General features: G+C 39.6%; 1 protein-coding gene across 6 annotated transcripts in view; it reads left to right on the top strand.

Annotated features, from left to right (window-relative positions):
• LOC124054219 (RAS guanyl-releasing protein 2-like) overlaps positions 1 to 12,311 on the top strand; it is a 34,278-nt gene extending 21,967 nt beyond the window's left edge. For 4 of the 6 annotated variants that reach the window (XM_046379936.1, XM_046379932.1, XM_046379933.1 and 1 more), the window contains 6 exons: positions 781 to 896; positions 1,011 to 1,152; positions 5,104 to 5,140; positions 8,195 to 8,353; positions 9,421 to 9,483; positions 10,767 to 12,311. In XM_046379936.1, the coding sequence (XP_046235892.1) occupies positions 781 to 896; positions 1,011 to 1,152; positions 5,104 to 5,140; positions 8,195 to 8,353; positions 9,421 to 9,479 (513 nt within the window). In that variant the 3' untranslated portion in view covers positions 9,480 to 9,483; positions 10,767 to 12,311. Of the gene's footprint in view, positions 1 to 780; positions 897 to 1,010; positions 1,153 to 5,103; positions 5,141 to 8,194; positions 8,354 to 9,420; positions 9,484 to 10,674 lie in introns of all 6 variants that reach the window. The other 2 variants (XM_046379934.1, XM_046379935.1) reach the window with 2 other exon arrangements.
• The last annotated feature ends 2,150 nt before the right edge of the window (positions 12,312 to 14,461 follow it).

Raw genomic sequence — 14,461 nt, 5'->3', positions numbered from 1 at the left:
ATGATATGGTTCTTTGTGGGTTGAGAATCCTTTTGTGAAAACCTTTGGAGAATTCCTGTAATGCACAGCTGCCCATTGGAATTTTTTCTTACATCTTTTTTTTCTTTTTTAATTGTTTTTTGGAAAGCAAATAGTATAAAGGCGAATTAAATAAATAGACTAGACTAGATAGATAGATTGGTAGGTAGGTCACTTGCATTTTAATATAAATTAAAAGAAAAATAATACGGAGAAATTCAAGCAGATAGCCTTAAAGGGTAGTTTGAAAGAAGACTTACATTACAGAGTCCTTTGTAAACAAATGAATATAATAACGAAATGTAGCAAAATGCAGTGTTATTTTGCTTAGTGCACTCAAGGGTTTTGCTATTAAGGCCTTACTTAGTCCAGTATGAGCACTACCTTAGGGTCACGTAGTGATATCTGTCAAACAACTGGCTCAAAATCATACTTAGTTTATGTTGTTGATGTTGGGAAACTGAGGAACACAATCAAAGTCTCATTGTGAAATGTATCACTTCTTTTATTATATTTATTCAGAATTCATAGAACAGATGAAATGCAGTTGTATCCCATTAGATTCTGCACTCACAATAAATGTATAAACCCATTCTGACTGAATGTGGAGCTAAAGAAATCACATTCTGAAAAACATTTATCTCAAAATTTAAACGTTTCCAAGTCAAAATTGGGCATCTCAAATCAAAATAAAAGTCAACACTCAATATTGTGCAGCAGAATTCACACAGAAACTAACCTTCACAATCCCCGTGTTCACAGTCGGTTTTCAAAAACTTCGACACGGACGGTGACGGCAACATCTCCAGGGATGAATTTGAAGCAATCAGGAACAACTTCCCATACCTCAGCAAGTTTGGAGAACTGGACAAGAACCAGTGAGCATTTGCACACTGTTATAAAATCCATGCAGTTTACAGACTAAGCCAGCTTACAAACTGACTCAGTCTCTCTTGTATGGAGCTCACCTCTCTCTCTGCTTCCTCTCACAGGGACGGCAAGATCAGCAGAGAAGAGATGATAGACTACTTCATGAAAGCCAGCTCTTTGCTCAACTGCAAGATGGGTTTTATCCACACTTTCACCGAGACCACTTACGTCAAGCCCACGTTCTGCGAACACTGCGCCGGCTTTGTGCGTAAACTCCCATGTGAACACTACGCATATTTTGAGCTTGTGTATTACCTCACTTACAGCGGCAGTGAACTGTAAAATCACACAAAATACTCTGCGTGCAGCGCTTTCAAAGGTTACTTCAAACACAGAATCAGCTGTATGGTTTATTAACCCTTCAGGGCTCTCGTAAAGGTCTTGAACATTTATTGATCTCTCTTTTGTTTGCTTTTGTATCTTCAAATGCATTGATTTTTTTCACTGACCCAACTGGCACGTGTCATAGTTTCTTTGGAGGGGTCAAAGGTCAGTTGTGCTCACCCTGCCTTTCCACAGCAATGTAGACTTAAACACTATCTGCACTTCATTATTTGTTTCAACAGTCACCAGTAGTAGGCATGATAGGCCCATCCCTCAGAGGCTCTTCCTGTCAGGTCAGGGCGATGCCAATTACTTTGAGCTACAGCCACACACTGCTGAGGTTGCACTCTGGGAAATATGGAAGGAAGGTAATTGGGTGAGATGATAACCCTCCTCTGTGGCGGTGTTACATCGGTTGTGTGTGCGCGTGTTCTCTGGCCCTTAACATTCCCCAAAGTCCCCAAAGGAGCTCTGTGTTATTTAGGCACAGACAGTGAGTCAGCATTCAGCTGTAATGAGAACAGGAGTGGGGCTCCTATATTGAAATACAGACATAGAGATCACTTATTTATGCTGCATACAAGGAACAGCTAGAGACAGAGAGGCTGTACTGCTCAAAAGCTAGAATGTGTGTCATAGATAATAATGTATTCACGTAATCTATGGCATTTCATTTACACTCAAATAAACATGCACAAACATTCATTCTCCAGGGGAGGTTCTGGCATTGTTGAACAATCATGAGGGGAAACTCAGAATTGAGAGCAGGGAAAGATAAGGACTCTGGCAGCGGGCTTCTTCCTTTGAATATGTGTGCGTGGCAAGGGTAGATACATTAGCCGCTTCCTCCTCTGCCTGCTTTGTGCTTTCCCTCTTGGCTCCCGTGCAAAAACAATATTTTCCCGAAGCCCATTTTTCAACACTCGTCTCAAACAAGCTGTACAAGCCAAGCAGGGCCTCCTGTAAACACTGCAGAGTTCACTCACCTCCGCTGCCTCACATGGATCTTCATAATCTTGTGCTGTTTTGCCTGCAGCCACCTTTGGCCTCACATCCTAATTAATGGCGCACAGATGAGTTTTACTAAACGCGTAGAGCGAGAAGACACATCACTGAGTTTTGAGCATCTCAGGAGGGTACAGTAAGTTTTTAGCTGGAGGCTCAGAGCACTTTTATATGAGAGATTGCAGAGAGTCTCTTTGGGCATTTCACAGTTTAGCTTCATAGAATTAAAAAAAAAAAGAAGAAGAAGAAGCAAGAAGCAGTCTCTTGTCTTCTGGTGCTGGAGTGTTCACACATTCTGACAAAGACTGAACTTGACTGAAAAATAGAAAATATTTGAAAATGTTATTACTGGGGAAAATGTCTTATTAAACACTCCTTTTCAGGCTATCTATCTAGACAGTATATCTGAATGTAAAGCAGCCAAATCAGATGCATTTATTGGTCATCATGTCAAGGTCCAAAGTACAGAAAGTTTTCTTTTATGCATTTAGGTTCATAATGCAAACCAGCACTTGCTTATGAACCCTCCATGGATGTGTTTTGGTGACCTTATCCAGGTTATCTGGATTGCAGATATTGGCAGGGGAGACGGGTGTGCCAAAACAAATCTGTTTCCAGTCTCTGTAACTGTAACAACTAAACATGATGGAATTTTCTGTTCTCTTTACCACATTTTTCTTCCTTTTGATGTTCGAACCAGCTGAAAACACAAACTGTATAAGACTAAACTAACTGCTATAGATGGTGACAATGTCTATTTGATAAGTCAGCAGTATGACTGTTTTCTGCACAGGTTGAAGCAATAGTGTTCAGGAAACATGCTTTTTTGCTTTCTTCTTAGACTGGAAGATCAATACCAGTTTATGCCTTGCTAAATTTGAAGCCAGGAGACAGTTAGGTTAGCATAAAAACTGGCAGCAGAAATAAACTGAAATTCCAGCTCTGTTAAAGGTAAAGCAAACTTGCTCCTTTAAAGCTGACTAATTAACACATTATATCTTGTACAAGAAACAGAGAGTAAAAACTAGAACTGATGGCATTATGTACAGGTTATGAACTATTTCCTGTCACAGTGGAATAGCTTCCTGGAGTCTCTGCTAGTTGCCCAGCAACTTCAAGGTGATGACAAGACTCAACAAGATAGGATGTGATAATTAGTGAGGTTATGTCAGGAAAGTTCAACTTTGCATCCACAAAGTGTCCTGAGAAAGCTATCCCAAGTGGAACCTCTCCTTAGTTTGTAACAGTAGTGTTGAAGATTTATGACCCCGCATTTGCTGCAGGATCAAACAGTTTAGGAAAATAGGAGCTGAATGTCATGTGACTGCTGTCAGGTCTGGTAAGGTAGAAGGCTTTGGTATCGGAAACACTTTTTGTTGTTGTATCAGCAAAGCATGAGGTAATCACTTCAGTTAATTCAACACAAAATATTTTCCATCATTCAGAATTTCAAAACATTGAACATTACGTGAATTTACCTGCAGTAATTAAATAGCTATTGCACACATGCAGCTGAGAGGATTTCATTTTAAATGAACTAAATTCTAACATTAATTTTCATGCTCAGTCAAGTATCATCAGTAAAAGATTCCAGAAATATAATTTTAAATATCTAGATTGTTTATTTAATATTAAATGTGTAGCAGCAAAAGCAAATTTTCATCGCAAATAAAAAGCCAAGACATTTCAATTAAATGAATAGTCTCGTAGCTTAGAATGAACTGTCAAAGAAATGCAGCAAGTCAATGTGTTTCCAGCTCGTGTTTGTGGTGCATTGTGTTTTTCAGTCTACAGAGGCAATAAAGGTCAGTCAGTGTAGGCAGAGCTGTGATGATAGGTGTGTTTAGATGTTCTGCTCGTAACTGAGTTCTCTTTGTTGTAGAGCCTCTGGCTGCGTTCACAGCTTCGCACTATGTGTGCCTTTGTTTGTGTGTATATGTGCATCTACAAGTGTATGTGTTTGTATGCATGCATGTTTGTGTGTGTATGTGTGTATATGTGTGTGTGTGTGTGTGTGTGTGTGTGAAGAGGTCAGGATATTTTGCGCCTCCTCAGATGTGCCAGTGTGGTGTGTGATCTCCAGCTTGGCTCTTTCATGTCATTGTTCCCCCACTGTCTGTGCGCTCCCTTCGTTCCGCTTGATCTTGGTCCCCCTCCACCCCTTCTGTCCTGCCAACCTCCCCTCTCTACCCCCTTTTCTTCCCTCTATCTCTCACTCACCCTACATCTGTCTCTGTTCAGTTGTGCCCCTTCTTCTTCATTTGCTTTTTTCCCCCCAAGTCTCTCCTCAGTGCCCCAGCATCATTGTGGGATATCAAGATGTGACCCATATGGGTGTTTTAACATGTAGCCCATTAACTGCTAACTGTGTGTACTTTCTTTTTACTGCCAATTGTTTGCACATGTTTTTAGACTAAATTCCTATCTTTTAGGCAGGTTATTGGTTTTCATTCATTTCGTTTAACACAGCTTCCATGATCGTGAGGAGGTGAGAGGTGAACAATTTGACCAATGGTATTTATAACACAAAAGATAGGACAGAAAACCAAAAGGAAAGATCTCTATACAAGCTAAAATATTTGTTATTTGAGTTTGAGTCATACTAGTACTTTTGCATAGGACTACAAATTAGTCTTATATTTGTTCATTTAAAAACTTTGGTACTGAGATACAGAGGAGCATTTTAATTCCTATAATAGCAGTACCTTCTGTCAGCTCACAACTCTTTGTAATTGCTGCATCATCCTGGAGGTTTTGACATTGCCTGAACCCGAAATGAAAACACATCTAATTAACAGACTTTCATTACTCTCTGTCTTTTTGTAGATATGGGGCTTCTACAAGCAAGGTTACAAGTGTAAAGGTAAGAAAGCAATTCATTTAGATTTTATTCTCTGCTGCACTGATGTGTATGATCCACCCAGAAGAATCGATTCCCTGCCATCACAGACTCACAACCGCACAGGCCCTCTGTAGATAAAGATCCTTGAAGTGCAGAGTAAATGTCATCAACACAGAAACCATAGCAAATAAACCACACTCCTTTAATGGATATCCATGCACACTACCGGCTGGATATGCCCCATCAGCTGAGACCACACTACACACAATGCACAATTATTTGCCCTTTCAAAGCTCCCAGTCGACCATTGTTTGCAGAAGCTGGTTCATTTCACAAATGTACATACACACAGGCAGTGTTGGGAAAGTTACCTATTAGTTACCCCTTTAAAAATGTATTGTCATGAATGGAGATCCAACATGTAGAATACTAGACAGGCACTAAGCAAACTGTAAAAATAAGAGACGTCTTGAACACACTTAAATAACATGGTGAGACAAGAGATTCTTTGTTTTTTTGTGACAGATTGCAGTTACATTAACATTAAGAATTTTGATGGCATTTCCAGCGTTGATTAACAAGGTTCAGCCTGCACAATAATGTCAGAGCCCTTTTCTGATTTCATAAGACAATAATTAAATTTCCAAAACCGAAAGGCATTCTTGTCCAACTACATGCACGTGGTTGGCTGGTTGCAGGCATGACAGACTTCAATTGTCCTGCATTAACTGTAAAGATCCAATCAAAAATAACTCTCAAAATTTTAGTACATAATGCCCAATGAAAGCATTGAAATTTAATAACATAACGCTTTAATAATTACTCCCCAACACTGCTCAGAGACAACTTCCTCCCAACACCCCCCATTGTTCTCTCAGCCTGGTGGTCATCAGTTTCAAAAACACATGCTCACTTTCCTCCATTACCCTCAGTGGATGTAAGATGGTGTTCTGTGCTGATGCTAAAAATTAAGTTGTGATAATCTGCAGATGTTTAGGGCACTAAATAACTTACACTACACATGTTCTCATCCAGATGTCAAGGAGAAACTTTGGAAATGATGCCAAATCTAAAATGCAAATTACACAAGTTTCCATCTGCTCGAGTCTTTTGAGAGGTGATTGATTACAGCTCAGCTTTATGAATAGAATGAGGCAGATATTTTACAGGAGGGATTTCAAGGCTTTGTTAATTGTTCAACAAATGTGTACACCACAAGACTGCCTCTGTGTGTGTCCCCCTGCATCTCTTGTTCAGTTACGTGCTTGCGCAAACATTAATTCATCATTTTTTTGGAGCAGTTACACATTATGTCGATGTAATAATAGCCTGAGAAACGGAACTGACGTGTACACAGTTCTTGTGTGTCAGTAGATGTAATGTGTTCACGTCTCATCATTATTTTCTTGAAAAACGAGCATGTCAATTACCAGCTCGATCTTGTCCGTTCCTATTCCTGACATCAACTGCTTCCTCCTTAATTCAGGTCCATCTCAGAGTGGCTAACTAAGGCTTATTAAAAAGTTTGCAAGTTATCATCAAACATATGAGTTGCACAGCAACCAGAGTAATTAATGCTCCTTGGGTCTTGTAATCTGTTCCTTGCAGTATTCACAGCACTCATGTCCTGCGTGAATCAAGTTGTTATTTGGTGATAGTCCTTTGGAAAACTCTTAAAGTTCAGCTTTTCTAATGCTTGAATGGTAACTCAGCTATTAAAAGACAAATATACCTACATGATTGCTGCTGTTGAGACAAAGAAGAAGTAAAAAATGGTGTGGAGGTGAAAAGAGAGCAAACACAAGTACTACACATAGACACACCTCACTGACACTCCTCAACACTACACTCTCCTCTCCTCTCTAGAGGAGTGTATGTCTTCGAGTCAAACTGGGAGTGTGTGAGTGTTCTGGCTTGTTCCAGTGCATTAATGAGACCACAGGACCTCAGACCAGGACCTGAGAAAGCCCCACAGCCATTCATCCCCATTACCATTGTTAGCTTGTACTCAGGGAGGTAGAGAGAGCAGAAGGGACATAATTGAAATGAATCACTCTCCACAGTGCAGGAGTGGAGTGTGTAAGTATTGCTGGTCTTTTATGGCAGTTTGGATATTTAGTGTTAGATATGAGAAGCATCTTGTTGTCTTTGAACAGGTGTGTTGTTACAATGCTAATATTCTAACTTTCATATAAATACAACACAGTACAGTATCTGAGTAACAAGTCCTCACCTCCTCCTGTCTTTGACCCTCTCTGTTTAAAGGCATAGTTCAGTATAGCACAAAGTACATTTGTGGGTGTGTTATATGACCACTGAGTAGGTGGCTGCCAAGGTACTAAGTGAATTCAAAGTAACACACGGAGAGAAAAATGTGCAGTTAAACGAAACAATTAGAAAAAAGATTAGAATTGCCTCTAGCTTAGCATTTCAAATGATTCTTCATGAATGAAGTTAGGCACTTCACCACTAAAGGGGAAGGGGCTAATACAATCCCTAAATGAGGAAGTAAAATGTTTTTTTTTAATCTATAAGTGAAGCTTTTTGTGCTATGTAGAGCTGATAATGACAATTTTAATGTGAGCTCTGCTGAAAGTGTCAAATTTTTTTAAAATTTAAATGCGGAGGAAAACCTTGTGCAGTGGTGTCAAGGAGAAAGGAAATATTTTGGTCGCTGTGACCAAACTACTGTGGCATGTGAATGCCTCTCAGGTCCTTTGACTCTCATATGTTTTCATGATGCTTTGCTCGATGACCCATCGCTCCTTCCCTCTTAGACTCCCGCTGGTTGACGGAGTTGTTGTCAGGCACACTCACCGTGTTTGTGTGCCAGTGTTCGTGTATCTGCATGGCATGTAGAAGCTCTTTCCTGTCACCACTAGCTCTTCCACTCACCCCAATGTTTATGTTTGCGTCTGTCCCTCTGTCTGATCCTTTCCGTCTTTCTCCACCTCACTCCCCTTTCGTCTCTCACTCTCTTCCGGCGACTCTTCCTCCCTCTCCTCCGACTCATGCGTCCTCTCCTCCTCTCCCGCCACCTCTCCTTCTCTCGCCGAATGAACGCTCCGGCGGCAGCCTGCGGGGTGAACTGCCACAAGGCCTGCCGAAGCCGCCTGGCTGTCGAGTGCCGCAAGAGGACCAAGAGCATCAGCCACGAGACACCGCCTGCCCTCCAAGCCAGGTCCTACAGCTTCCCTCCACCTGCCAACACCCCACCTAGCCTGCAGAACACAGGTGAGTGGTGCTTTGGATGTTAAATGCATGAGGCCATGAGGTGAAAAGAGAAGTTGTAGCACAGCTTAAGCACAGCTTAAATCTAACTATAACATGTACCTGCGTGACAACATGACTAGTTTGCAGACCAAATATGGTCTGTGATGTAATGTAATTTAGTGTGCAATTTAAATTTAATTTGAATTTGGATTTTAATTGTTCAAAGTAACATATCAGACAGTATCAGACAAATTATACAAAACAAATTTTAGAATTTAGAAAGCTCTCCGTGGAATGACATTGACATTAATAGCATCAGCCTTGAAGCCTTTTGATAAAATCGTGACTCAAGTTAGTCAAAGCTTTAAGCTTAGTGGATCACCTTTGAGGTCATGTTCAAATCACATACTGCAGTTTCATCCGCATGTGGGATCTTCTTGTGGCATTTTAAAGTTCTGATCACAAAATCTAATGACTCAAATGATGAAATTAGCTTGTATTAGGTACACTTTGTAAGTATATCTTACATCTCACACTCTGACTAGGTGTGAAGCTTTTGTCTTTTCCTCAATGACATGCATGCAATATGAAATAAGTTAGCTCTTAGGCACAATATAGTACACCTACATGCTCAGTAAAAACACACTTCCAATATTAAAATGTGTGAAAAATCCCATTTTTTCCAGTATAATATAATGCGGTCTTTCTCTGAGAAAAGTTTGGCTTAGAGGAAATTTTATTTTAACATTTTTTCAGCACTTCAACACCTTTACTTTCTGAAGAGTGCTTTTGTATTTTTTTTGTATGCACATTTTCAAGCAATAGATTGTCAATTGTGACTGGCCCACCCCAGCGAGGCAAGTGACTCAGAAGTGCAATGTTTTCATCAGACACTATCAAAATGTTGCCCTGTCTGGCTGTGTGGTATATCAGTGTGAATCAGCTTGATCAGTCGACTAGACAATACTGCAAGGCAAATGAATTGGCATTGTAAACAGTTGAAGTCCGCACATTTCATTGGCTTTAGGCAGTATTTTGCATTTTCATTTGATTGAACAATCTATTCCTCATTTTCTTACTTTTTCCAGTAATTGCTGAAGAGGATATAGAGACAGTGGAAGAAGGAGTTTTTGATGTCCACCTATAACCAGGTAAAGACATGTTGATTTTGGCTGCTAAAGGACAGTCCTGTTGTCATTTAGTTTCACACTGTTCACTTCTTTCCAGTTATAAGGTGTGGCTCTTAACTCTCAATCATACTTGATACTGTAGATGTTAACAGTTTTGAAAGTGTGAAGGCAGCTAATTTATTTTTATTATAGCCACCTCCCATACTCAAAAACATAATTCTGCATGACTTGTGGCTTCTGCCTTAAGTTTAAAATTAGGCATGTACAGCTTGTAGAAAAGAAGCAAATAGATAAGACATGTTTATTGAACATGTGCTTTTCATTTGCAGAGCTTTAACAGACTTAATGGCACTTATTTGCTTCTTTGCTGAGGAAGAATCATAACTCCCTTATGTCTGTATCCTGAATATTTTGCTGGAGTCAGCAGCTGGTCAGCTGCTGGTTAGCTTAGCACTAAGACTAGGAACAGGAGGAAACAGCCGGCGTTGCTCTGTCCAAAGGTAACAGAATCTGCCTACCAGCACCTTTAAAATACACCAATTAAGATCAAGCTATATCATGTTTGTTCAATCTTTACAAAAACAAAAATGTCAGCTGACACTTTGGGATTTTACATGGGGTTATGGGCTATTTCCTGGCCAGGCAAAGTTACTTCCTGGAAAAATGTCATCACTGAGACATTGCTATGCAACCAGCAGAGGAAGTTACTGTGCTTGGACAATAAATTGTCGAGTACAAGGCCCTGGCATATAGAGGCAATGGTAAGCAGATTTTGTTACCTTTGGATAGAGTTTGGCTGTCTGTTTCCCCTGGTTTCCCGCTTAATGATAAACTAAACTAAATGCCTGCAGACTGTAGCTTCATATTTACTGCCAGACATGAGAGTGATATCAGTCTTATCATCCAACTCTCGGCAAGAAAGCAAATAAGCTTATTTCCTACAATGTTTACCTATTTCTTTAAATTGAAATATAGATGTCAGTGAAGTGGTTGATATTATAAATAACCACTACATATTCCCAAAACAATTGATTCAAAGTTAGAATATCACAACCCAACTAACATACAGTGAATGGGGGGCTTCTGGGGCCCCTGGAGGTTTGGGACCTTGCAGGGCCAATGCCTGCTTTGCCCAGTCGGTGATCCAGCCTCCAAGGGACGCTGTCATACCATACTTTTATCACAGCATTGATGTGTTTTTATGCCCCTCAGCATTCAAACCTGCACTGCTGGATGTAGGAGACTTGAACTAAAATGTGATTTTGATGAACAGGCCAGTGACAGTCTCCAGCTCTCTATTTTAGAATCCCTCCTACGGTTGGTGTTCAAGAAGCCAAATCAGCGAACAGTTGGGAGCCAGACACAGAATGTGCTACAGTATGTCAGTTTTACAGCCCCTCAACACTGAGGAGAAATTGCACTGAACACAAGTCAGGATACCTACATGCTGCCAGCCAGTGGACACATACTGCAACAACATCTCCACTCCAGCTAATTCACATGAATGTGACGACCATTGTGAATGGAATGTATTTGTATCATTTCCATGTAAAATTTCTGCATTTTGATTCTATATTGGCCAGGAATGTTACTGTAAAACCTACTATGTTTAAAAAAAAATCCACAAAATTGTATTTTCTTGGTAGGATGTCAGTGAAGTTTATAATTTGAGCACACTTTGCTGCAAATTGGAATGGCTGTCTACTTTTTTCTTTTTAATTTAAAACATAAAAGAGGTGCTGTTATTGCCAAGAATGTAAACCTGCCACCCAGACTAAGCTACTGTCTTCTTTATCTGAGAAGCTCTGCTTTTCATTGTTTATCATCTTGTTTTGAAGTACTTTTCAATGGACCAATAATAGGATCAATTTTGATGTCAGACAAAATATTGTTGATTTGTGGTGCTCGTCTGAAACTTGATGACAAAAGCAACCATCCTGTCAAAAAAAAAAAAAAAAAAAAGAAAAAGAATCAACTGAAATTACTACATGGACATTTATAAGTAAGGTGGACTTTGAACATTGTTATATTTTTTGTCATGTTTACCTGAGTATAAGTAACTGTTCTAAGGTTATTGCTGTTGTGTTGTTTTAGTAGACAGTACTGTCTTGTACCAGTGCACTGATAGATGATCTCTCCTCTTGCAGTACTGTGAATGTAGCAGAAACAGTGAATTGCTGCTGTCAGATGAAGAACTCATCTTCCCCAATAAATATGTTGACAGCAGAGAGCAGGGAAATGGTTAAGCTCCTGCTGGTACATCTGTTAGTTTTTGAATGAACTTTAGATTTCTGAGAAAAATAAAATAATGAAACACAAACCACCCCCCCTCTCAAAACTGGAGTAATGAGGCTTTTCATTTGACAGCAGCATATGAATATTCTCTTATTTCCCTGAGAATCCTGAGTTTTGATGCCAGTTGTATTTTGCTGTTTTTTTTTTAACCTGCATGCATCCCCCCCCCCCCCCCTTCATGGCTCTGCTCTCCGGCCAAACACTTAATTTTTTAATGTAGCAAGCCAGGTTATCATTCATTTAGGAAGCATGAAGTCTTGAAATTGCAGATGGAGGAAGTGCTTCTGTTGCTTTGTGCCTGTGGAGAGATGAATTCAGACTTCGTGTGCCATATTGCCAACTGCTGGCTTGTCATTGAATAAGACTCCTCACATTGCTTGTGTTTATGTTACTGTATAAATAACTAAATAGCTGCCGGTCCTTCTGCGTCACTCCCTGCCTGACGAAGGATGTTTGCTGTCATTCTGTGAATGAATCTTTCAGGCTGATGTCATTCTAATCCTTGTGTTCGCACACAATTTCCCAGTATTAAAAGGCAGAAGGCATAACTCTAATGTGTATTCTGATTAAGAATTTCTGTGATCAGTACGAATGATGTTGGAAAAAAATGATAACAAGGCTTTGAGTTCAGTCAGTGTCCATGTTTTCACTTGTGTGTCTATAGATGTTTCGCCACTTTTGTTTGAGTGGAAGGTAATTTCAGCTTTTAGTGGCTGCTTTGATCTAAAAATATAGTCTATTTTACATCAAATTAATTTTGGCGATTTTCACATTTTAACATGAATTAATGTGTAAAAAATTATTCTCTGGATTTGGAAAACTGGAGATAAGACATAACAACAATCATACTGTAATTCTCATACAGACTTAATGTGTCCTTGCATCAAAAGCACAATTCAGACTACTTGAGTTGAATTAAACATGACAGAGAGGTCCAACCCTAACCTGGATGGGTGGGTCAGATGATTTGGTTTTCCCACATTTAATCCAAAATATCCCTTTAGAGTACAGCTAGAATATTTCAAAGTTCAGTGTAACTTACTGATGCAACTACTCTACCCTATAACGGAAGACAGTTTCACAGCAGTTGCAACACAACAAACGACATCCTCACCCAAGACAGGCTCATTCCAGATGTTGAAATCGATTCTACATCTGCCACCACATACTTTCATGCAATCATGATCCAGTGTCCTCTGACTGTCTATTATAGATATTAATAACCAGCCCTGAATGAGCCTTGAAGTCGATGCCATGAAATGAATTGAGTCTAGGTCTCTGAATGCCTCATGTTAGGTTCAATGGGAGGACATTGATCTGGGTATATCCAGCCTTTGAGTCGGCTCATATCTCATCCTGTACTGTGATACTGCTTAATGCTCTCGGGTGGGACTGTGTCAGTTAACAATGAGCTGATGAACTGCAGATGTGATGTGTTCATAACTCGGCCTATTGACCTCGGTCACACACGCGCGTTAACCACATGATTATGCACCAGTGATTCATTCATTTCTTTCGCACAACCACCTACTCTACCGGGAAGGAAAATCCAGATCCACCACTGAAAGTATTCAGATGCTTTACTCAATTCCTAATACCACATTGTGAAAGTACCCCACCACAAGTGAAAGCCGTACATTCAAAACCTTGCTGAAGTAAAAGTATGTAAGTGTTATCAGCAAAATACACTTAGAATATTAAAAGTAGAAGTATTGATTGTGCAGTAAAATGTTCCCTGTCAATGTTTTACCATTAAATCTGATGTGTCTGGGTTAATATTACTGCTTCAGTAATGTGTGTGTTGCATTTTGCTACTGTAGTTGTTTAAGGTTGAGCTCATTTTAACTACTTTTTATACTATGGCATAGTTTAATCTACAGCAGATGAGGCAAATGTTAAGTGGTTTTCCTGTGAGAAATATATATTTCTAAAAAGTCAACTGCTCATGAGCTCAGAAAAACAGCCCTGTTTTCCATTTTGTGACATTGAGTTCTAGCTAATTCTAGCTAAGATTTTAAATAATTTATTTAGCTTAACATTCAAAATTACTGTATGGAGATACATGGCTTGTCCTGGACAAGAAGGGTATGAAAATGTGTAATTTGTAAAGCTGTCAGGCAAATGAAGCGCAGTATTTGAGATGTAGTCGAGTAGAAGTGTAAAGTTGCACGAAATGTGTGCTTAATTTACTTAAGTAGATTACTTAACATAAAGAAAGGTCCTTCAATGTCCAGATTTGTGTCTTTACCTCAGTAGTGGTTGATGCATGCTGCAAAAAGAACGAGTAATGTTATAAAAGTCAAATTCCTTTTAAAAAAATATTACACTTCCCACATTTCCCAAGCCACTCTTCCTTCAAAGTATATACGGTGGCTCCTTAAAGTGTGTGGCCATCGCTGACTACAGCACTGAATGACTCTCTTAGCTGAGTGATTGATACTTCCCATTTAACTATAGAAAAAGCCTTCCTAGCAGCACAGCCATTTAGCTGGCGGCCTACGTGATATTGATCCGAAAAGTCTGAAATGAGGGAAATTGAATAGCACCACAGCTAATTACATAGTAATGAAGGCAGGAGGGAAATAACCCCAGTCATTGTTAGCACTCACACACTGCATCCTTGATTGTGAAGAAAGGAAAGATTTGAGGTTTGATAGATGAAACGCCTTCTGGCAAAAAAGTAATTTGCCTCCTTTATAGACCT

Source organism: Scatophagus argus, chromosome 23 (genome assembly GCF_020382885.2).
Source record: "Scatophagus argus isolate fScaArg1 chromosome 23, fScaArg1.pri, whole genome shotgun sequence".
Lineage (NCBI taxonomy): Eukaryota > Metazoa > Chordata > Actinopteri > Scatophagidae > Scatophagus > Scatophagus argus.
Note: the sequence above shows the minus strand (reverse complement) of the source record. Positions and strands in the feature narration are given on the sequence as shown.